The 24,738-nt window shown below is 40.6% G+C and overlaps 2 protein-coding genes across 5 annotated transcripts; both read right to left on the bottom strand.

Moving 5' to 3' along the window:
• Positions 1 to 1,859: 1,859 nt before the first annotated feature.
• On the bottom strand, positions 1,860 to 8,619 carry LOC147306662 (uncharacterized). Of its 4 annotated transcripts, none has more exons than XM_086275571.1 (7): positions 8,497 to 8,619; positions 6,547 to 6,609; positions 5,189 to 6,360; positions 4,935 to 5,056; positions 4,590 to 4,690; positions 4,171 to 4,261; positions 1,860 to 2,903 (listed from the first exon to the last, which is right to left on the bottom strand). In XM_086275571.1, the coding sequence occupies exons 2-7, from the start codon at positions 6,563 to 6,565 to the stop codon at positions 2,774 to 2,776; spliced, it is 1,635 nt and encodes a 544-aa protein (XP_086131697.1). In that variant the 5' UTR covers positions 6,566 to 6,609; positions 8,497 to 8,619; the 3' UTR covers positions 1,860 to 2,773. The 4 variants fall into 4 exon arrangements, with proteins under 4 accessions (XP_086131697.1, XP_086131699.1, XP_086131695.1 ...); XM_086275573.1 differs by having other exon boundaries at positions 5,189 to 6,273; XM_086275569.1 differs by lacking the exon at positions 8,497 to 8,619 and adding an exon at positions 7,569 to 7,684.
• A 7,475-nt stretch (positions 8,620 to 16,094) lies between these two features.
• On the bottom strand, positions 16,095 to 19,344 carry LOC147306661 (uncharacterized). The gene is made up of 7 exons (XM_086274731.1): positions 19,308 to 19,344; positions 18,610 to 18,749; positions 18,312 to 18,431; positions 18,076 to 18,109; positions 17,904 to 17,945; positions 17,473 to 17,572; positions 16,095 to 17,394 (listed from the first exon to the last, which is right to left on the bottom strand). Exons 1-7 carry the CDS (start codon positions 19,336 to 19,338, stop codon positions 17,301 to 17,303), a joined length of 561 nt encoding a protein of 186 aa, XP_086130857.1. The 5' UTR covers positions 19,339 to 19,344; the 3' UTR covers positions 16,095 to 17,300.
• Between the last annotated feature and the right edge of the window lie 5,394 nt (positions 19,345 to 24,738).

The following is a 24,738-nucleotide window of genomic DNA, read 5'->3' as shown; positions in this document are numbered from 1 at the left end:
TGAGAGCAAATACAGGAATATCATTTATCAGGAGGAGGAGGAAGAGACCATTTAATTTCTTTATTTGCAGATAATATTATATTTTTTGACTAATCTGAAAGATAGTATCCCTAATTTAGTAACGTTGATTAAAAAAAATGGAGAATTTTCAGGATACAAAATTAAAAATTCTAAATCAGAGTTAATGTTTCTTAATGAGGAAGAAAGAAGAAGGCCTGTTGTGGCCATTTAAAACAACTAAAGCAGGCTTTAAATATTTAGGCACTAGGATCACCTCAAGCCTCAAGGACATCCCCTTGTGGGACTAATAAAGGTATATCAAAGAACCTCAAATTATGTTCCCCTTGTAGAAAAGGTCACGGAAACGCTAAACCATTGGTTAGAGTTTCCGTGCCCAACTAACATCAGCCACCAATTATTTTTGCCCAACAACACCTCCCAGCCTGGGTTGACATTGAGCAAGAATCTGTTTCAGATCTTCCCTTACACACTTTTCTACATCCTTCAGACACTAAGACGTTAAAAAAAGAATACAAAGAACCCTTTCTTGAAAAATACAATTATAATTTGGCATGCAGCACATAAACATGTGGATGATCCTCCATCGCTTTTGCAATTCACCCCTATTAGGGGAAATGAAACATTTACTCCTGGTAAAAATGGAGGATTTAAAATATGGAAAAATAAAGGAATTCAAAAAGTTAGACTTATATGCAGATAGCAGGTTGCTCACATTTGATCAGTTATGTAAGAAGTATTTAATAATACGCCCAAAGCACTTTTTTAAATATTTACAATTGAAAAATTATTTGTCATCAAAACTGCAAAAGATTGCTGAACTTCCACCATTAACAAAAACAGAAGAGGCATGCTTTAAGAATACAAAAGGGAAAGGTTTCCTCTCTATATATATTATCATTTATTGATAATATATATAGATAATATATATATATCATTTATTGATGCTTTCCTCCACAGACTCAGCAGCAGATAACCTGGATGCTTGGAGACCTAAGATCCAGGAGGACGGATGAAAATGACTAGAACCAGGCTTGCTTAAAAGCACAAAAACAAACAATAAACACACACTTTAAACTCCTGCAATATAAAGGGCTCACGAGAACCTATATAACACCCGCCAAGTTCCATCATGTGTCCAATGATATTCCAGACATCTTTACTAAATGTTTAGTTGAAAAAGGAACTCTTCTCCTTTGTCTATGGGAATGTCCTAAAATCCAGGAATTTTGGAAAGATATCAAATGTCTGTCTGAAGTGTTTAAGGTAAAAATCCCTTTCAAGGGTAAACTCTGTGTACTTGGAATATATCCAAGGGAATTTAAACAACCGAAAAAAAACCGACAAAATTACTGGACTATGGACTACTTCAAGCCACAAAAGCCATTGCACTGTTGGGGGAGTATGGATGCTCCCTCCATGGGACTCTGGAAGAAGGAAATACTCTCTAGGCCTGGAAAGACTAACATATACTGCCATGGGCAAACAGTGGCACTTTGTGAATATGTGGAAGCCATATATGGATATTTTAGGGAGGTGAAGGATGTTTATGAGAAAGAAGGAAAAGAGGGGAGAACCTTGTTTACCCAAATTCCTCGTATTACTGTGAGAACTATGCTTATTTGTACATTTGAATATGATGTAGGCAGGTTTGATGTATGGATGGGTGTGTGAATGTGAGGGTGTTCAAATGTATGTTTGTATTGTAAAACACAACTTTTTAATTAAAAATATATGGGGGAAAAATACAATTAGAGTCCTGACACTGGACTGTATTTAAATTTGTCTGATTATGATTATTATATTTTTTTTAAATAAATGGCCAAAGACGACAGTAAGAATCAGCCATGGAAAAAGAACGTTTAATGCAACAATATAACCATGTTCATAATTTTTAGTTACTGAGCAAAATCTTTAAATATTTACACCAACGCTGAGTAAATATTTCAAAGAACAGTACCTAGAAAGTGCAGATGCTTCTTTGTTACTTCGTAAGTAAAACTGACATAGTAACAAATCATCGCTACTGTAAAGTAAAAATTAAGTGCAATAAAAGACGCACAAAAACAAAAGGTCCAAAAACAAAGAGCAAAGATAGAAATTGAGTCTCATTGTTATTGGATTGGAAGTCTGTTGTCTGCTGCGTTACAACCCCAGAGAGGAGACCGATTAACAGGAACACATGTAAAACACTGGCAGCCACGAGTGCCAACCCCAGCCTCCTAGTAGATCCACCAATGGTATGCTTTTGAAAATCTTAGAGGACTTCTTTCTCTATTTGAATTTTCCAAAAGATTAAGAAAACTTCACCTCTGTCCCCGAGGTCAGTGAGATTCAACGTCACCTGAGAGTTTTAGTAAATTAACCTGTGGTATAAATTTGAAAATCCGACATCACCTCGAGTTTTCACATTCACACACTCGGGTGCTCCCATCAGGCTTTTACAGCAAAGGAGTAAAAACTAACCATATGCAGAGTAAACATGAGACAAATATGAAGTAGCAAATACCTAAAATCCAAAAATCCAAGTCAGTAATTCAAGTTTAAGACATTCTTCAGTGATTCAGACTTTCACAAAACAAAATCACTGAAAACATGCATAAGTTTTTAAATTAGGAGGAACGTGCATGCATTTGAAAGAAAAGTAAATCAAAAAGCCAGAAAGAAAACCTAAATACTCAAATATATACATATACACAAATATGTCTTGAAAGTGTAGTTTTTCCTGACGCGTCTATAAACCACAAAGCTGAGTTTACGGACACGGACTCCTTTCAAAGATCTTTGGTATCTTATCGAAGCGCTTGTGCATCAGACAGTTCTTGGCCTGCCATTCATCCAGGGTCATCAGTGCTGCTGCTGGCCCAAAGTGTCTCCAGTAATTTCTGAAAATAAGGGCAGAAGACGGCGTAACTATGAAGTTCAACATCAACAAAATGGGTGTCATGGCAGTGATTATCAGCATTCTGTTGTCGGAGGCAGTCTGCTCCCGGCGCTCCACTACATGCTGGTCTTTTAACCATGGAGTCTTTAGTAAGTTCTTATAACACAAAATAATGATAAAAATTAAATAAAAAGAATGAATAAAATCAACAGGCAAATATGCCACACATAAATCTCATAAATAACATTAATTATTAAAAACAAGACAATAAATGTCTCCCACAGGCGATAACTGTTGCTATAAATAAGATGAGGGTAATACTTCATGACTTAATAAAGTTACTTTAAGTGCTGCTGCTTATTTCGACAGAAATTAAACCTATGAAACTTTAAACTGAGTTAACCTGGGATAAAGTACAAAAACATGAGTTTTTTGCATCACCAACTGAACACATGCAAATTCCTGCAGCAGCAGCGCTGTGTGTTTAGGCAGAAAATAGCTTTAATTAAAAACATCCGAGTATATCACACAAGTTAAATATACAGGGTTGACACTGAGGTGCCCTCTTACTGTACTTTATTTTTCCCCTCTGCAGAGGATGTGCAGATAGTACAGGTGTGCAACTACTGCAGTGTGTAGTTGCTGGAGGTTTTTAACTTTTTTTGTTCTCTGTTGTATTATTGAAGGGACTACAAAACAATACAAATTTTAATTTACAATATAAAGTGCCTTGAGATGACTGTTCTTGTGATCTGGCACTGTAAAAAATAAGTGAATTGAACTTGTGCTTTACATTGAGGGATTGTACCATGAGGCAGCCACAGGCAGGAATGATTTCCTGTGTTGTTCAGTTGTGCATTTAGGTATTCTCAGACTCTCACCAAACCTGCTCATGTGACTGGCCAGCACGTCATTGAGTGGGTTGGAGGAAGTGTCCAGCATTGTCCTCAACTTTGACTCAAAGTCTAGCTCCATCCCCACAGTTTTACTGCCCTTGCAGATCAGTTTATGGACCCTGTTGGAACCCTTCAACCTGCTGCCCCAGCATGCAAGTAAACATAACCTGCTCCTGACAAGTGTATCCATTCAGCATAATTTACTATGCTCATCCAACCAGGAAGAAAAGCCACCTTCATAACACTGAACCTGCATGAAACATCTAGTTAACCCATTAATCTTGCTTTGCATCATTCCTCAGATCTGCCAAATGATTGCTTGAAAGTGAGACTTCAACATAGTTATAAAGAACTGCAGAGAGCGCGATGTACCTGCGGGTGAGGTCAGAGGGATGCTGCCACTCGCTGCTTTTCACGCCTGCTGATACACAGCTCATCAAACTCCGGAGCTCAGTTGTGACACCTGGAGGAAACAAATGTCTTTACCCTGCATAGTTTAAGTATTTTTAGTTTGTTTCATTTGTTTGTTTTAAAATGTCTATACTACACTCCTCCACAGTACTGTAGACAGAGCTTAAAATGTAAAAAATAAGCTGTATCGTGCTGAAATTTAAAAACTGTTCTCTGGTGTTCCTTCTCAAAATCATGTTCTAATAAATCTATATAATGTGTAAATTAATGGATATTTTAAAAAGGAATGCATAACAAAACAGTAAACAGGAGAAAGGCCTGATAATTTAGATATCAGAGTGCTCCATTCTCTTTGCGCAGACACTAGGTCAGCTTCTTACCATTACTGACTCCTGGATTCTCATACATATGACTGACAACTGAATGCACATAGAGCTCCTTTTCCTGCTCCCACTGCAATTCACTGCCGAAGACCATGGATCTAAAGGAAAATAAAAACACCAAGTTCAATCTAATCATGTCAATCATGAAAGTATGAAACTATAAACACAAAGCCTGCTCAGCTAAGAAAAGATACATTAAGCTGCAAGAAAAAAACAAAACAAAAAACAATAAGGCAGATACAGACAACCTTGACATCACAAAGCCATGAAAAAAAAAAAAAGAAAACGTGTGAGTTACAGTAACATAGCTCCCTCTAGTGGTGGCAGTGATTACTACAATACCTCTGAGAGGCGCTCTTGCCAGGCTGAAGGGTTCTGATGGGCTTTGTCGCCTCCGTCTTTGGGACAGAAACAACACTGCTGTCCGGGGTGCTTCTGTTTGAGTTCTGTACTTTGGATTTAACCTGAGAAAAAAAAAGTCAAAAGGGCAATTTGTGTAATGTCCAAGATTTACGTAAGTGATCCCCAATATTACAGTTGATATTTATATTTAAAAAGTAATCCAGGCAAATAAGATAAAGGCTGAGGTAACATACCTGTACTTTGAGGGGAAGAGTGGCTTCATAGCTGGTTTCCACAGCAGTGTCTTCTTTCTTCAGTGTGCTTTGGACAGGCTCAGTCACATTTTCCTGCACCTCCTCCAACACCTGACAGCTCTGCTCTGCTTTCAATTTGTCCGTTTCGCTGTGGCACATAGAGGATTCAAATATTGGAGGACCGATATCCCACACCCCCTCCAATTTACAACTTTCCAAACAATTAGTGTTCACGTGCTCCAAGAGAGGTTCGCAACTACTTGGGATCAGGTTGTCTACTGTGACGGTAAGGCATCCAGAGGTTGCAGTTTGTTCATGTACCCGTGGGTCAGATGAAGTTTGGGGATGATAGTCACCCTTGGCTGAGTTAGTTGTAAGCTGTTTGGAGTTCACCAACTCGGCCTCTTTATTTTCATTGATAAACGAAAGCGATATATAGCCTTTATCCTCTTCCACGTCTTTTACACTGAGACACATTTCCCTCTTCACCTCATCTGCTGGTTCTTCTGCCACAGTGAGTCCAGCAACGGGAAACAGCCCATCTTGAAAGATTTGGCAATTGCGACTCATGTAGCCGTCTTCATCTTCGAAAAATCTTAAAGGGCTATCGGGATTGAGACACAAGATGTCATCCACGTCACAGTCAAATGTCGGTGAAGGATTTAAAACCCTCTCATGCATCAGATCTTGTGCTTTGGTCTCTTTTTCGAGAGATCCTCCTCTTTCTGTGGAAGGCCCATATTTTGCATCTTTTGAGAGCAGCTGAGAGCTCACACTTTCTTTTATTTCACTCCCAACATCTTGCGTCTTAGCTGTCAGTTCAGGATTCAATGTGGAAAAAGGGGATGCCAATTCCTGTTTCACAGGAGTGCTGTAACATTCCACAAAACACCCCAGGTCAGGGGACAAAGCCTTTGGATCAAAGGGCTTTTTTAATGGGGTCACATAACAGTCGTCAGGACTGGATTCATGCAGTTTTCTTTTATTTGTGCCGTTGTTAATGATCTTAATCTTAAAATTAATAAATGGCTTAGAAAGCCGTCTCAACTGGTGCACATCAGCTTTTTGGTCACAACTGATGATCCCTGGACAGACAGAAAAAGGTTTCAACTGGTCAAATATGGGTGGACTGAGTCTTCTGAATATATTTGTGGGATATTTGTCATCTAGGTCTATTGGAAAAAGAACGGGAAAAGCACCATTTTCTTTTTTTTAGTCATTAAATAATTGTTCAAACAGAAGTTTATATCAGATTAACATCTTTTTTTTTTTCTCCTTAATGCATTAATGGGCAACACTATACAACTCTTGGAAGAATATGAACTCCTGCGTGTCAACAGCATTTCCCCAAGACTCACTGTGGATTCTTTGCGCCATGTCCTTTTCTGTGCTCGTGATGAATGTGTCCTGGATTCCTATTCCTTCAGTTTAAGGGAAGAGAAAAAATGTACGCCTCTGTGTTTACATCAAGTCAAGGGCGCATGTTGAAAAGCACAGAAAATAAAGATTACACTGTTCCATGGAAATTTCTTTCATTTTTTCCTCTTTTTTTGTAAGTTCTAGGTTTTTAGAAACTCAGCAAGTTTATTCTGTTCATCTGGATGCAGCCTTTCCAGGGGGAGAAATATTTCATCACTCATCCAAGTAACTTCCTCAGTCTCAGCTGACTGCAGGCATGTCAGTATACAGCTGTACCGTTTATAAGCTTGAGGAAACCTGCAGTCAGCTGAGACTGAAGTCGCCATTTGGATAAGTGATTAAAAGCTTTTCCCACTGAATCTGGATGATGATATTTCAGGATTTCCCAAACTGAGTTACTGAACATGCATTTAAAGTTACCAAAAAGATTCAGACTTAAGTTTTAGTTTATGAATTAGCATTTTTATTTTGTTTTGTTTAAAAAAAAAAAAAAAAAAAAACTTTGGCTCTATGTTAATGCAGACATCATCATACTCTGCCCTGATTCATATTTAATCCATGCTTATTGAATACTGAGCAAGACACATGAAGCTCCAGTCATCCTTTGGAGAGCTTAACAAGTCCTAGCCACAAATGCCATTAGTGAGCTCTTAGATTAGTCTGTGAATGGGTGGATGACTGGATGTGTATAGAGCTTTGGAGTCCTTAGGGACTAGTAAAGCGCTATATAAATACAGGCCATTTACCATTTAGATTATTATTGAGATCATATTTTTTAAATTTATGTGCAAACAAAAAACAAAAAACAAAAAAATGGAAACACTATTGGTGTGGAGCAGGGGTGGGGGAACTTCAGGCCTCAAGGTTTTCAATATCACCCTGGGTCAGCAGACCTGAAGCCAATGATTTGTTCATTACTGGGCATGTGGAGAAGGTAAGATATGTTAAGGAGGTAATTTACCCATTTGAATCAGCCGTTTCGGATCAAGAACACATCTAAAACCTGCAGGACACCAGCCATTGAGGTCTGAAGTTCCCCACCCCTGGTGTAGAGGGAAAGCTCTACCAAGGCCCACACTGAGAAATCAAAGTCACATCAAATCATCTCATTCAGTCTTTTCACATACAATTTGGTCAAACCACAACTATGCAGATATTTTACTCCCCATTTGAATTGTATTAATAGCAATATTTAAAAAAAAAAAACTAGCTCTACCTTCATAAATATAACAATTACCAGTATTAATACAATAAAATCAAAACGATAACCTGCCAAAAAACAAACAAAAATAACAACGTGTGTACTCACTTGTGGCAAAGGACTTATTTTGACCCATTAAGGTAATAAGGCTCATTTACACTGAGTCAATCACTTTCAATTTAAAGACCAAATACCGAAAACGCTAAAATATTTCAACCTTAGAATATGACTGCATTACATAATAAAATTTCACACAGCGAATACCACCAACAAAATTAAATAAAACTAAATTATGACTTCTGTAAGTCTGAATCAATGATGTTTGTAGCTATCGCGGATGGCAGGCAAACATTTCTGACACTTCATGATTACTACACCTCGGGTGTATTTAAGGTAGTAAAGAGAACTTTTTTAATATTACTTAAAAATAGTTCCCATAAATAATAGTAGCTGATTCATAAAAGCTTAGTTTATTACATGGCTTAAAGCTAACATTAGCTATTAACACACTTAGCTGCCAAGTCCGCTACCCGTTCGAGCAACACCGAGACCCCCGAGCGGACGCCGAGAACCAGAGGAGCGGATGAGAGCGGTACGCTGCCCGTCTGAGAGACTCAGTAACGGATTTTTTTATTTTTATTTTTTAAAACAACTAAATTTAACGGCTTTAATATCAAACCAAACTCACCCGCTGAAGCTCTCACCTCCCGCCCTACTTCCTTCCTTCACTCCCGCGTGCAGGTGTTTAACAGGCGACAGGGAACAGTCGACCTTAATGGGTTGGCGGACTGTTCAGTTCAAACTTCCGGTTGCAAGAATTTAAACTTTCTTCAAATAACTTTAACTTTATTTATGTTTTTAAAATGTGTTAATTACTTATATTTATTTTTTGATTTAAAAACTTTAATAATGAATTAATTAATATTTTAATTACAATTATAATAATAATTAGACCTTTATTCTGTGACATTGCCAGGGGACATTTGGGACATGTCCTTATTTAGGTTCTAGCTTGCATTTATTTTGGGGTTTGGGATTACAAAGCTTATGATACTGGAATTAATTTAGATGTACCTCTATCTACATAGTGCCCATGTACATTATGTGTACAGTTTCTTTCTAATATGACTGTTTTGCAGGTTCTGCAGCTGTGCTCCTGGTTGGACTACGTTTGACTCTCGCTGTTTAATTTTCTACCACCAAACAAAAGTATCTCACAAAACATAATGAAATGCTAAATGGATGCTAAAAGAGTCAGTCAAGCATAATTTCATCAAACAAAAGCCAAGGCCCCAAATGCAGGCCTAGAAAGCAGTCTGCAACCATCTGTCAACCACTAAGGAATAATCTGTAGTCCCTGTTAAACTGCTGGTGAGTGGTTGCTGATGGTTGATGGCAGTTGCTGTAGAAATGATTCCTAAATCAATGGTTAGTGAATGGCTGCCAGTCAATTAGTGGCAAGTCAAAGAAGTATATGAGGTGAAGATGTGAAAAGTGTTACACAATTTGGAAACTTTCCCAGCCCCCACAGAAGGACCAGGATTTTCAAACCTCAGGACAAATTCTCCGAGTCCAGAGTGTGATTTCACAGAACAGTATTGGCTGCTCTTGGAGGGAATCGTGAGCAGAAAATATAAGCGATCACTATCATCAAAATTATACTAAAAAGCAAAAAGCTTTACTTCTATTGTACTGCTGATTTACCTGCAGACAAGAAGAAAATCCATCTTTACCCATGAATAAACATTTTTCCTTTTGAAAAACTTCAAGCAGTTCAATCAGTGAATGCAGTGACATTCATCATGTCTGGTCCTCGAATCCAGCATTTTTGTGTTAACCTTCTTTAACAAAAATAAAAATCTTTTGTTTTCATACTTGTCTGCTTACTATGAGAAACTTGATATTCTTTGTGATATTCAAAGTTAAACAGCATGAATCATTTTGAGTCACTGGATTAACATCACATTACATCTTTACAGTTTGCTTTTCAGTCAGGTGTTGAGTCTGTGTTGGTGCGTGGCAGATTCAGACGTTTGATGAACAAACAGAGAGAAAGCAGCATGACCTGTGGCTGTATACTACCCACACAACATAATTGTGTGAATATAAAACCTGGAAAGTACTGATCTGCTCATGTGCGACAGACGATTACTTCCTGTTTATGCCCCACTGGTTGAGACACATCACACCCTCTTCACCTTACTTACAACAGATTTTATGCAATCACCCAATCATCACCCAGACTGATGTCTGACGTCTACACTGGGGTTACTCTATAGTTCAGTCACATTGACTCACTGTGCGAGTTAAAGAAATAAAACAAAAAACAAAACATTAAATGGCAGAATTTGTTTTTTAATTGTTAGTAACAGAAAACATTTGGTCACTATTTACTGTTTTAAAATTACAGGATCAAATTGCCAGTGAGTTTTCTGTAATTTTATGAATCTATACATTAAAGTTTAAGCCAAGAGAGTCATACATGTGGTACAGTGCAAGTACAAAGAGTTCTCCTTTGGCTTTTGTTTTTGATTAGGGTGTAAGTGTGGCAGCAAAATGTGAGCAAAAACTCACATGACTGACTTTGATGTAAGTGGTGCCCCATCTGGGAAATCAGACTGTTTCATGTGATACAAGCTGCTACTGTGCAGCACACAACTGCTGTGCATATGATGCCTGACAGGATCTATGCTAATGCACAAATCTATGGTGTGCCCTACACAGAGAGCTTCACCTCTGAGCTGTTGTGTTTGATTATGTGTGATGAGCAGTGTGCTCGGAGCCATTGTTTACTATCAGGCTGAGAGTGCTCTAATGTAATGTAATTGCATCACCAAGGCTCCTTCTGTTTGTCATTACTTCCTCTTTGTTTTCTGGGAAACCAGTCACGCCACAAATGTTTATACACTCTCTCTGTTATTCATAGTATTAGTAACTTTTTGTGCAGCTTAATCTCATGACTTAAACTCCTCCTGACTTAGTGAAAAATGTGAGTGAATAATTTCATAGCAGTGCAACTTTCTGCTGGGTGGATGTTATGGATGTTATTTTAAGCTGTTCATCAAGCCCTCGACCCCTTGAATTTCAAAAGTCCAAATGATTCTTAAACTGAAATGAAAGCAACTCAGGAGGGTTCAAAGAAAACAACAAAGAGGTGAAGGTGCTAAGAACGGTTCCCAGAAGCCTTACCTTTCAACCAGCTTGTGGTCTGAATGGTTTTGTGGTCTGACCTACAGTAAACCTACTGAATCTTACTGGAAATTTTACACATGCATTGTTTGCCATACATGGACACATCAACTCACAAGGCTCGACTTCTGAGAAACCCTTTGGTGGTAAATCACGCTGTGGTGACTGAAGATGATGCAGATGAGGTTAATTCAACTTGGAAGGATTAAATAGGGCTAAATACTAAAATTCAGATCCCGTGTGTGAGAGAGAGCTGGTTGATGAGCTAATTAATTCTTGTGGTGGCGGAAGAAACCAGAGCTCTGGGAAAAGGGACAGGAAGAGCAAAATAATCAAGTCAATCAAATCAAGTCAAGTAAGCAAATAATCACGCCGTAATGTTTTTCTGAGAAATCTCAGCTCTTGTGTTCAGGTGGATGCTACACATCTAGACCCTCCTTCCATCCCTGAATTGCCACAGTGCAAACCAGTGAGAGTGGACACCATGCAGGACAGAAAGAGTCCAGGAGCGCTGGAGAAGAAGCGCAAAGCACCTAAAGTGCCAGCTCTCCAAAATCCCCCCCACTGGAACCTATTCTTCCACAAACTACACCATCCATCTATCCACTTAACTGCTTGTCCAGCTCAGGCTTGCAGGGTAAGCTGCAGCTTATTCCAGCGATAGGCCCTCAAACTGGGGTGTCAAACTTAATTTGCTTCCTTTTATATTCCCAAATGGGCCAGTAAAACCACTACATACGGTAATGACATATACTGAAGAAAGATTATTCCCCTTTTTTAGTGTATATAGAAGTAGATTAAAAAAATCTTCCATTTAATAAACCTTTTATCAAACAGATAAAACAGACTTCTTAAGAAAAGTCAGTCAGTGTCTCAACAAACATGCATAAAATATGGATGAATGGTTAATAAAAACACTGGCTTTTGTCTTTCTGTAAGAAATAAACATTTAAGGACTCAGAAGAAAAGTCCTCCACCCTTTAGACTCATAACTAGGGATGGGTGTCCGGTGCCATGATGGCACCGGTTCTGACATAAACGGTAGTAACCAGACCGAAAAGCAGCGCACATTTCGGTGCTTTATTTCGGTGCTTTTTTTTCCTGAGCTGTGATACACTTCTAGCCAATCATTTTACGTTTCCGAGGATAGTAGGCGGGGCCAGGTACGTACGTTCTGTTAGAGCAGAGCAACAGATTAGAAATACCCAAGGCGAAGCGGTCAAAAGTCTGGCTGTACTTCACAGCAAAATATGCAAATTTAGCAGCCTGCAACAAGTGCTTTAAGCTGATACTGTGATACTGTCAAAGGAAGTAACACCTCGAATCCGATGAAACACCTGGCGACGCATAGCGGGTTTTTTTTAAAAGCCGAGAAATGCACCGTATTTGATGGCAGCAGCAGCCGTTCTTCTCTGTTGTTCGTGTGTAATTTACGTTGAGTAGGCTAACCACGTTATTACATTAATGCATGTAAGGTGAACTAGCAAACATCATCATAGCTACATGCGGCTGTCTTCTTGTTTGATGGCAGATACTCCCTTCACCCTGGCCAAAAAGGCTAAAATGACCAAAGAAAAAGAGGGAAACAGCTAAACATGAGAGGTTTTTGGACAAAGTTTGTGTTTTTTCCATTGTTTAAGCACTGCTTCCAGCTAAGAGTGATACCATATATGCCCCATAGCTGCAGAAAAGTCTAACATTGTTATCTTTTTACATAAAACCAGCTGAACATGAGAGGTTTTTGGACCAATTTTGTGTTCTCCATTCTTTAAGCACCGGTTTGAGCACCGTTTGAGCACCGGCACCGTTTCAAAAGTACCGATTTGGCACCGGTATCGGATAAAACCTAAACGATACCCATCCCTACTCATAACTTTTATCTTGTCTGGATGTCTGGAGGCATCATATTGTATTGTCAGGTATGGCTTGTGCATGAACTCTGATAGGCTGAGAGCCCAAACATCTCTGCATTAGCTGCATATTCATCCCAGAAGGAGAAGGAAGGAGGCCCACTTCCCCCCACTGACAACGCCCCGTAGCACCACCGAGCCCGAGGCAGCACCCACATTTCCCCTCACTAAAACACTTTTTTGTACAGTGATGCATGAAGAGCAGAACTTCCAGACAGCACAGCTGCCGTTTCCTAAACAGAGCAAAAGCTAAATAATACTGACAACAGTTGACGTGGTGAAAGTGAGATGGTGAGATCAACGATGCTGGAAACAATGTGAAAGGGAAAGAAGGAAGTTCTGGAAGTTCAGAGGAAATTTCAGCTGCTATGTTTTTGTTTATAGAACAAATCCACAGGAAACCTCATACCCCATGTAAGGCTTACATACAAAGAAAACACAAGGCTCTGTTTTTTCCTCCATTTTGATGGAGCTGATCTGAGGTGACTCTGGGCCTGGAGGTTAGAGACCCCTGTGTTAACCTAACAAACACGGCTTTGGATGCTCTACAAAAAAACCAAACACGACCAGCATGTGTTCAACTGCTTATTAATGCAAATAAACATGCCAATGTGTGTAGACATGGTCAACACAACCTGTATATATCTATACCTATTAAAGTGGCCAGTGAGTGTATATACACACTATAAATGTGTATATACACCCAGTGATGTATCAGCAAAAAAGCAATGATGTGATGTCACAGGGCTTTACTTCCTGTATATGACCCATTGGCACACATAGTTTACAAACATGTAGATGATTATCAGACAAGGATCCTATATCATCACAAGTTTATAAACATTCATGGCAGTAAATGTAAAGCAATGACAACAAAAATGATCAAATAAGAGTATTATTGTTGTTATTATTGGCATCATCATCCTCAATAATAATAATAACAACTAGAAAGAAAGCTTTCAAGTGCATCACAAAAACAAGATGTTATCAGAAAACTGAATGTACTTGCTGACAGATGTTTAGTTCAGATTCTTTTGCCAGCAATTGTGATTTGGACAGACCCCTGCTGTCATTTCACAGTTACTGGGATCTTTCTATTTTTAGAAGCGTCACCAATTCCCGTAATAAGCTTTAAAAGGTTAAAAGAGTTCATTTACGGTACCCTGTGCAACAACAGTCGATACATAGTCACCCAATCACCACCTAGACAGCTCAGCTCATGAAACCATATATGGCTTAAGATTGGCTCTGGCGTTTCTATTGTTCTGTCAGGAAAAAAAAAAGAGTGTGTGAGTAGCACACGAGAGCTGGCTGCGACACAAACACAAAAACACAACACTGTAAATCACCCTGGGTGAGAACGAGCCAGGCAGTGGGTCCAACGTGTAAAACCGCAAAACAGGAGGGCAACTGCAATAAGAGGGAACAGAGAGTTTAAAGAGTCTGAAAGAATAGAGTCGTCTTACTGAAAAGCAATTTCTGATTTTGAGTTGGTGTACAGGGGTGTAGCTCTGCTGCCATTTACGGGAAATTCCCAGCTAATGTAATATCTGGCAAGAAGCATTAAAACATGACTTTGCAGGTGCACCATCTGAAAGTTTTGAGCCAATACTTTGACGTTTGCAACCACCCAGACTCTTATTAAGAATAGGATCCATGCTGACATCTTGGCAGCATAGTTTATACTGCGCTGCAAAGCTTCACAGTTAAATCACCATATTACTCAGATTACTCAGATTGCGCCGGGCTATTTGCTTTTCATTGTGTGAAACAGATTACACCACATGTTTCACTTGTATTCTTAGATATAACCTGCTGGCTCAGATTCAGAACAGCTACAATAACAACAGCAGGGCTTGTTGTGGGTAGTTGATACGCCTTAATTGTAGCAGTGTTTCCTAGAGCCCGAGACACTAAGAGAATTTCCCCAGAGGCCTCCACCTTTCAATCAGCCACACCTCAAAGGTGCACTGCTACAACCCCCATGCCCAATCAGTCTGCACAGTATGAGCACAGCTCCCCAAACAGCCTTAAAAGATTAACAGTTTCAATTCTTGCAGATCACCAAATAATCATACGTCACATTACTTCAGAGGTGTCCTAGAGAAGCCTTAACAGTGGAATTCAGTGGGGAAATTAATGAGGAGAAACTGTTGGTCTAAATACATAAAGGAGTCTGCAAACAAGTACATTTTCCAGTCTAGTTATCACAATAACATATCTCACTGGGATTTCCCCACATGCATTATTTGCTTTATCACACACGGACACAAGAAAGTGCACTTATTATGAAATCATAAACCTCAGACTGGACTTCTCAGAACTCATGTATATTTTGATAAATCACATGACCCTTGTTGTGATACCAACCATAGATACAGTTTCCAGGAAGAGCATAAACACAGAATAGTCATGTCTGGTTTCAGAAACCATTTTCATGTTGTGGTGAATATTAATATGTCAACATGGCAAAAGTTTTAAACCAGACACTGCTCAGGTGCTCTTTAGCGACAGTTCTCCAGGATATCTGAAGCTTATCTTTGGCTGTGGGCTGCTTTTTCACCCATTTTCAGTCTGTGAAGGAATGTTTTTCTGCTTATTAAGCATCTTGACACTGACCTAGCGATGCGTCTATACATAACAAACATTTGAGCAAAGAACCCAATTTAAACTTGGACTGGTGTAAAATTACATTTTTGCACCAACAGGTTGCTTCCCAAAGAGATGTTAGCTGGAAAATGTAAAGGAAGTGAACACATGGGGAAGTGGAAAAGAAGTGGAAAAATAAAAACACTGTGAAAGTCATGATGATTTTTGAGCCTCTGGGGCAGATAAAAAGAAGCACAACCCCTTTGATGTTTCACACAATGTGAATCCAGAGTTTGTCCTTTATCCTGTCAGTGCTGATGGCAGACTTCACATGACACTTCCAGAGGTAATAATCTGGTAACTATATTGATTTTAATGTTGTGACTGACTAGTTTAAATAATGCTTGAGCCCCGGGATAATTTGTAAATCTGTAAAGCATGCAGTATGGATTACCTAAGTACAGTTTATTTACCTTTTTTACACCCAGTCAGTAACAAATAAAGTCAGAGAACAAGACTCAACCTTTGTATTTGAATGTCTGCAGAGGCACAAGAGCAGTGTCGGGTTACAGTGGAGTTAGTGCATGAGCTCCTCCAGACTGCTATAACACAAAGGACCTGCTGCTCACGCCACCTCAGCTGCCCACCTCCGCCAGCCTTCACTGGATGCTAAAGTGTCATCAGATATGATGTGTAAAAAAAAAAAAAAAAGAAACAAAGCAAAGAAACAAAATCAACTCAGGTTTTTAATCAGCAGTTTTTAATCCATTTTCAGCATAATAGGGGAACATAAAGCAAAAAAACAGAGCAAGAAGGATAATCTGGGACAAAAACACTCACAGTGACTGGCCATGCAGGTACAGAGTACACATTACAGGAGGAATCCTTTAAATTAATGACATATACGTTATATAATAAGAAAACAGTACAAATAAGTAAGCAAAAATAAAGAAACATCCACATTAGAAAAATATTTGCAGCATTTAGATAATAAGCTATTTATAGTGTTGTATGCATATGTACTATGTGCTGTAATGCTATAGGACACTGAAAGTGCACGCCCTGGTGCTGCATTACGAGTCTCCGAGCTTCCACAGCTGGTTTACATCATTAACCCTAACATGGGGGATCTGGCTGGAAGTAGGGGGGATCATTGTTATTATATTATATTATATTATATTATATTATATTATATTATATTATATTATATTATATTATATTATATTATATTATTAGCATTATTGCAGCAAAGAGTCTGAGAGCTTCCACAGCTCATAGCGCTTTGAGTACTCCAGGAGAGTAGAAAGGCGCTATATAAGAATCAGTCCATTAACAATTTCCCAGAGAACTTTTCACCTGTGCACCAATCGCTCACAGCTAGTGGAATTACAATCAACACTGGGATCAACGCTGTAACAGGATACAGTTTCTAACACTGAGCTGAGGTTTGTCTGTGTGGGAAGAAATCAATGACCTTTCATCAGTCACAGCGTTTTTTAGCATTGATGAGGCCACAGAAGAGCCTCAAACCGTTGTTGTCATTTTGCTTTCATACAAATAAAATTGAATTGAACAGTGTGGAAGGAAGAACTCTTACATTAGAGTTTGGCACATCAAGCCTCTAATATCCTGTAACATGGATTTCATTCTGTAACTGTCTTGTCCCAAAAAGCCGCCCGGCAAAATACAGAAAAGCAAACCCGCAGAGATGATATATTAATGCAAGCATACTGCTACTTAAGTAATGCAGGGGAAAGGACGGAGAAAGCATGGCTATAGATTTATCGTGCACCGAGAAGCTGCTCTATCCTCCTCCTGTCTCCACATCAGCTTTTGCTTGCGGAGCCTTCTTAAACATCACACGAGGGTAGATGCCTCCAGTCTGGCCACAGCATTTACTATCAAAGACAGAGCATTAGTTAGACCATATTGGATGAGCATGTCATTAAATACAGCTGTTACAGTCAGATAAATACCTCCAAAGTCTATATTTGTAGCACAGGAAGCACACGAGGCCGAGCACCAGCAGGACAATGAAAGCTACTACAATGACACCGATCTGGGAAGGAGGCATTCCTGAAAAGACAAACAGCCAACAACATCTAACATCATCTCAAAGGTCAAGTAGTTTGTTCAAAGGTACAAAAACAGGCATTTTCTCAGAGCTTAATACCAGTCTTGAGAAATCTGCATGCAGTTGCACTACAGTCATAATAACGCCACAAATAAATGCTGTAACGCTCCACAGCGAGGCCATTTCTTGTAAATATCCATGATGCTAGGATTTCCATGTAAACATCAAGTATCAAAATTACCAAACATTCTTCTAACGTAACCCCGCTGTATTGTCTCTAATAGAGATCCAGAGACTTTGGACTATATAAAAAAAATGATATTTTTATTTCACCTTTGTCTCCTATTGTTTCTTCTTTTTCTGGCAGGCAGGTGACTGTAAAAGAATATTAGATGTTCACATTAGACTTAAAAGATGGAGGAAAAACATGACAGAATGCAAATAAGAGAAGGAGATATTCAGAATAATGCTCGTCAAACGTGTTCAGTCTGTTAGTGATACTCACCAGTGCAGCTGGCCATATAGTCCTTTGGTGTCCCCTATGAAGAAAAAAATAAAGACACCGGGATAATGATTAAATGTTTTCTGGGGGTTGGCAGAACAGCGTGTTCAAATTAATACTTTTTTGTTGTATTCTAAGTATTTCAGCATGTTTATATTTCTGCTGTTAACTAAACCTCCCCCATCAAAACTAGAGTTTCTAATTATGCTGACCACTGTTGGCCATGGAAACAGTGATACCTCAGTCACGCAGGTTCCACTGAAGATCATGTTGCCGATGCATTTGGAAGAGACAAGTTTGCCAAATCTGCTCATCGTCACCGGCTCCATTTTATTAACGTGAGTTGCAACCACGGTTTGCTGAAACACAAACCCTCCACATTCTATCACAACAAGCCAGGCTGCACGTAAATGAAGTACAACCCCATGTAACCTGCATTTTCATACATATTGATGGAAGCGCTAATGTGAAGTTAAGACTTGGTAGTAACTGTTACACATCAGAATACGTGAAGCTGCTCTGGTACGGTTTACTTACAGATGCGTTGGACCAGGTGAATGTGCAGCTGGAATCACTTGGACCCTGAGCATAAGACAGATCTGGGATGTTATATGTTGTCTCATGATCACGCTGAGTGACGTTGCACTTGTGTGCACCACCAAGATGAAGTAAAACACCTGACAACAAAAAGTGTTTTAAAGTTAAAATAAAAATATAATTGTGCACGTGAAAATGGATTATTTTCTTTTTCATGAATATCTGGAGGTTCGACGTTTACAGACAATACCTGAAGTTTAGACACAACGAACTTCAGAACTAACAGAATAACTTTGCAGAGTACAGTATTGACATTAATCAGATTAACACACTATGCTCTGCGCTCCTTTCCGGGTGTGGGTGAGTGGTTGGGTGTTAAAGATCCCTCGCGTGCCATGACTTTAAACTCCTCACGTGTCTCGGAGACTTTGTGAGATTTTAGCCATGGAAATGAAAACCACAAAGAAACAACTAAAACTTCAGGAAGGGCTCGCATGAATATTTACTGCCGATTACTCGAACGCGTTTACAGGCTAAAAGTTTTGACGTGCCGGTGACACAAACCGGAATAAAACAGCTGAGTAGGTGCGCGGATTACTGATAAACACATAAACACAATTTCCTCTCTGCCCTACAGGTTACAGTGTTTGTTTGTTTCCAGTCAACCCTTTAACAAATAATCTGATGAAGTTACTCACTTATCCCCATGGCTGCCGACACCATCCCCATCTTGAACGTGTTCTGCTTTGCCAGCTGACTGCAGGTGTATTTCCCGTTTATGCGAGGGAGCAGGAGGGGTAGGTGGCGTGTAATTCCAGAATAACCAAACCAGCTTGTACACCCCTCCCACATCTCATATCATAATAATGAAAGAAAAGTGTTTACTGTCATTAACCACGAAACATTGTTTAGCTTTCTCGATTTAATGTACTCGGCAAGCAAAGGATATCCTGCACCTGCCCCACCCCCATAGATGTGACACTTGGTTGCGTCCTAACCGCGCCTTTTCTTTTCTTTGAATAGCCAAAGCAAGAAAGTAAAGCCTGAGCAACAGGCTACTGTCTATGGAAAATAACTTTCCAGGTCAATCCTGGGGACACCACCTGTTGTCTCACATGTCAAAAAAGTTGTTACTACAAAACTGACCCGGGTATAATCGAGTCCGACTGAGGGCGTAATTGACCTGTAATTAAATGGAATTTGAAATTACAATGTAATTATATTTACTTACACATCCTTAAAGGTATAGACATACTAAGGGGGGTAACAAGTCAGATTTTTAAAGGAAACAAAGACATAATTATACTGTGTAAGTACAATGTCATGGTAACTTTGGTAAGTATTATATGGTAATATATTATATTATATGGTACCTATTCCCCCATCTTACATAATAAGTCCATATCCAGTGCATGACAGTGTACTATTATTTCGTTGTACATTCTTGTATAATGATGATAAAGTATCTTATCTTTCTTAAGTACGTGGTCCTTTTTGTTATGCGGCACTTTTTTTCTTTTTTTTTTCACATGGCCTTCATGCATTCCTGTTTCCATCTGGGGCCTCTGTCTTCCAGTGCTTAGCTAGCTTCCTTTTAAGAGGTCTTTAGACAGCTGATAGGCCACCTGTGGACACACCCATGCCTCAGCAGGTGATCACTGTCAGCTAATTGTCCCATGCCCAGCCATTCCACAGTGGATTAAAACAATGTCAAATAACACACTAAAAACATGCAATACAAACAGAATAAAATCATGCAAATAAAAACTACACTTATAAATAAGCATTAAAAATCAGAATAAAACCAATATAAAAGATAAATAGAAATTTCCACTGTGTGACATTTATATATGTGTATATATGCTATATTTATTCTTATATTTGTACTCCGTCATTCCCCTTTATTTGGTGTTCCAACTCTGTAACATGCAACTTCTGTTTGTGCTGTGCTACTGGAAACTGAATTTCCCAGAGGAACCCACCTGAGGGATTAATAAAGTTTTATCTAACCTAATCTAATCTTCTGGAAGAAGATGGACTCAGTGGGCTCGGATCCCATTAAACGCGTTCTGTCTATGTGAACTTTGCAGGAGGCCCAGTTAAACCGTGATGAGCAAATTCTGCCCCATGTTTCCAGAGAACAGGCCTCCACTGTGCAACAAATTTGTGCATTAAAAGATATGTTGGATCCCGCAGAAATGAGAAGTCTCTAATCAGCCATCTTTTCCCTCTTTATCTACAAGTGCTTCTTTGATCTGTGCTGTCCACGCACCTCCTCCACCTCCCGAGTATCCGGAGCGCCCGCTTCCTTCGCCCAAAACGTTTACGGGTAAATCAGATGTGCCTTGATTTTCCACCAACAAAGTATAACTTATTAGACAGACAATGCTAAGACTGCTTTCATGGTTCTGCTCTCACGGAGGAGAGCTTTAAAGTGGGCACATTCTGTCCCTTCCTTCCCTCCCCATCTCCAGCTGCCTCCCTCTTCCCGCTCCACCACAACCACCCACACATGCAGGACCTTGGAGTAGGGGTATGTCACCAGGGTGCAGAGGAGGCTACCCCCCCTCTGTCCCCTTCTGGCTGCCTCTGCCTCAATTTTATCCCACAACTTAGACATTCACATTACTCACACTCTCATTATGCATACATATAGGATCTTGGGGGTGGGCACAATACACAGAGTCCAAATTACCATCAGGGTGTACACCTCACCCCTGGCGTCGTTGCCCACCTCTCAATTTTGAATACACGTAGACATTGAGGGCTAACAGGAGGGACTATGCGCTTACCTGCTGCTCTCTGGCAGGTAGCTCCATGCCCTCCTGGGTTTTAATTGCACCTTAGAACACACATGCATCAACACTACAATGAGCGGGTGGAGGGAGGTTTGGAGTCTTCTCTCACCCCCATTCTCTGCGACCTGCTGGAGCGGGGGGGCTAGGAGGAGTTGGCCGTCCAACTGCGGTCTGGAGTGTGGGGCCTCCCTGCTGCTGCGGAGTCGGGGCGGTCTGCCTCTCCCCACCGCAGGGAAAAGGGTAACACCACCTGGGTCTGGGTGCAGTTCCCCCCTCCAGGGGCAAGGGTACCTAGACCCGGTTTGTAGAGTACGCTTGGGGAGTGTGATCGTGTGTACAGCGTCTCTTTATGTCTGTCTCCATGTTGGTTGAGTGTGGAGTAAGTGCATATGAGAGCATGAGGGTGGGAATGGATGTTTGTATCTGTGTCTATATGTCAGGTTGGGTATCAGACGTCACCTCTCTGGGGACATCTCAGGCCCTCCAAGGTTTGGAGGCCTATCTCCACCCACCACTTCCCCTGCCTGTGGCGGACTCCCTCAGGTGTCGGTGCGTTGGTGGTTCTTTGTGTCTGGGGGTGGGCGTCCGGGTACACACCGGCTCACTCCTTGGCGGCCGCTTATCGGGGCCTGGAGCCTGGGGCTCGCTCGGGCCACTTCGGAGGTGGGGTGCCCCCGGCCTCTCAGCCGGGGGCTCGGTCACTCAGGCACAGCTGGCTGCCGGCGGAGCTCATGGGCGCGTCACTGCAACTCCCCCTGGCTTCTGCTCCGCGGCTGCTGAGTGAGCCCTCATCTGGGACTCTCCTCAGCTCTTACTGGGACAGTGGCGCGGCTGCCCCTCTGTTGGTCTTCCTTGGTCTCTTGTGTTCTGGGGGCCTCTGGATGTCTGGAGTTTTGATCTCCTCCATACCTGCTTCATACCCTGGAGGACGGGGCTGTGGCTCCCCACACTCCCTAGCAGATCGTTACATGGAGAAACCTTTGGAATGCAAGCGCGCTGATCCACACAGGTGTACACACGGGTATTCACAGACACGGACTACATCTTTCTTGGCTGCTGCCTCAAAGCACATTGTGCGCTGTCTATCTTGCGTGCTGCACAATATCGTTTATTATTTAGTATCTACTGATATCTACTGCTAGCTAGTTTATTGTGATGGTGCCGTTTTTTTTATTATGTTGCTCTTTGTTGTTTGCTTTCTCTTCTGTTTTTTTTTTTCTCCATACAGGTGACCCAGGTGTTTTGTTTTTTTTTGTTTGTTTTTCTTTCTTTCTTCTCCCCCTTCTCACCATCTCTTCTCCCCTTTGGTTTTCTTTCTCTCCCTCTCTTTCTTTCATTCTCTCTCCCTGTCCTATCCCCCAGTCATGTCTGTCCCGTTTGTAGCAACTGAAAATAAAATAAATTCATAATTATAATAAAGGTCAATCAAATGGACCAATATGGCAAGGCCATGATGATCCACTTGGTAAAATAAATCCGCCTGGCATCTTTCTTGGCCTTAAGACAACAATTCTGATGGCTAAAGATCCAAACGGGACACACAAAAAATAAAATAAAATAAAATAAAATAAAATAAAATAAAATAAAGTGGGCACAGGTGGTTTCAAAACTAACCTGAATCTGTTTTGAGGGGTTTATCCGCAAATTCAAGAATCTTTTTGACAAAGGATCCAACTGTGACGTGGCGGTGTATAAGATGTTTCACCTGAAGCAAGGTAGGAGGAGTGTGGCCAGTTTTTCTATAGACTTTGGGATTTTGTTTGACAAAGCCGGACCGAAGAAGAAGAAAACTTAAGATAGGAGCTGGCTGCCAAGGATCTCCGTAATTCACTTTATGCTCTTGTTTCCATGTGTATCTGGTCGGATAACCATGTGGGTGAATATGCATATAAGAAGTGTCTTGATGCATGCTGATGCAAGATGGAAATCTTCTTCTTGAGGTTGTGTTTTCAGTGGAAGAAATTTGTTCAGAGAAACAAAGTATCCTGGCTGAGTGACGAAAGGTTTCTCCCAGTGAACAACTACAACTCCCTCACCCCTTTGGAGGGCTCTCCTCCATGTGGTGAGGAGCCTAGCCGGGGGAGAGGTGGGTCTGAATACAACGAGAAACAGCCTGTGCACCTCTCACCTTCTGAAGAAGGGACATTTTGTTGGCACCTGCCCTGTGCGAACAAAAGATCGGGTGTAAGTGTGGGGAGACTGGCAGGCAAGATGAATGATAACTCCTCCCCACCAAGACTCATGGTTTCAGCCACATTCATCATTAATGCTCTCACTCACTGTTTGAAAACCTTAAGAGACTCCTAGGCTGAACAGAGCTTTATTGATCAAGTGCTAGCAAAAGAGCTTAACATCCCACTTGTCACCCTTCCTGAACAGGGACAAGTTTCTGCTTTGAATGGTCCCCATTTCCTGGATATCACACATCACACTCAGTCCATGTCATTGTCCCTGTCTGGTGAAAATGTGGAAAGATTAGTTAGTTCATGTTTGATGCACGAAGCACCCTGGTTGAGCACACACAATCCAAATATAGACTGGGCAAAACTGTGTAAGAACCACAGATCTCTCTGTTCCAGTTTAACCCGGTCATTTCTGGTCGAGTTACCTGATCTGTCCTCAGTCCCTTTTCTGTATCACGAACTTGCAGAAGTGTTTAGAGTTCGCTCTTTCTCTCCCTCCTCATCGCCCTGACGATTGGGGAATAGACCTGCTCCTTGGTGTTCCATCACCTAAGAGTCGCCTTTACGGCCTTTCCAAACATGAAAGGGAGGCAATGGAAAAATATTTTTGACCCTGGCGGAGCTTTTGTAAGGGAGAAGGACCGTAGAAGAAGAACCACTGTCACCAGCAGCTAATATATCACAGATTGATTAGCATTTGGAACAATCCGCCCCTCGACTTCCTGTCTTCATCTATGATCCACCCTGTATCTGTCTGTCTCATCCTGCCCCACAATATGAAGATCCATAACATTTTTCATGTTTCCCAGCTCAAGCCTGTCTGGAATGACTGTTGAATGACTGCATTCAGTGAAACCTGGCTCTAGTGATTGAGGTTCTTTTTGTTACCTGCAACGAAACTCACCTGTGTGTGGTGAGCAATTATAAATACTGAGTGAGCTGAAGTGGAGTGGAAGAAGTACCACTGGCACCTGGGATTGGGATGTATCACTACTGTAGAATTGTTTTTGCTATCATTGCAAATAAATTCCCTATTTTGAAGGAGCTTCTCACTTGACTCAAGCCAAACAATAATATGGCAAGTCCCCTAAAAAGTACAGCATACTTATAGTGTAAGCTGGGGAAATTACTAAGAGACTATGTGGTAC

This window comes from Aulonocara sp. 'chitande type north' Nkhata Bay, linkage group LG19, assembly GCF_057382095.1.
Source record: "Aulonocara sp. 'chitande type north' Nkhata Bay isolate Kocher_YH1m ecotype deep benthic linkage group LG19, A_spYH_male_GT1.1, whole genome shotgun sequence".
Taxonomy (NCBI): domain Eukaryota; kingdom Metazoa; phylum Chordata; class Actinopteri; order Cichliformes; family Cichlidae; genus Aulonocara; species Aulonocara sp. 'chitande type north' Nkhata Bay.
The sequence above is the reverse complement of the archived record's forward strand: the minus strand, read 5'-3'. Positions and strand labels throughout refer to the sequence as shown.

Bases quoted from the DNA above. Each gene is read 5' to 3' on its own strand.
- LOC147306661 (XM_086274731.1), bottom strand. From the start codon at position 19,338: ATGGGGATGGTGTCGGCAGCCATGGGGATAA. The intron at 18,750-19,307 runs GTGAGTAACTTC...TTTTGTTGTCAG, and splicing joins GTCGGCAGCCATGGGGATAA to GTGTTTTACTTCATCTTGGT. The intron at 18,110-18,311 runs GTATCACTGTTT...TTTTCTTCATAG, and splicing joins GTGGAACCTGCGTGACTGAG to GGGACACCAAAGGACTATAT.
- LOC147306662 (XM_086275569.1), bottom strand. The intron at 4,691-4,934 runs GTATTGTAGTAA...ATTTTCCTTTAG, and splicing joins GGCAAGAGCGCCTCTCAGAG to ATCCATGGTCTTCGGCAGTG. The intron at 4,262-4,589 runs GTAAGAAGCTGA...TGTTTCCTCCAG, and splicing joins GAATCCAGGAGTCAGTAATG to GTGTCACAACTGAGCTCCGG.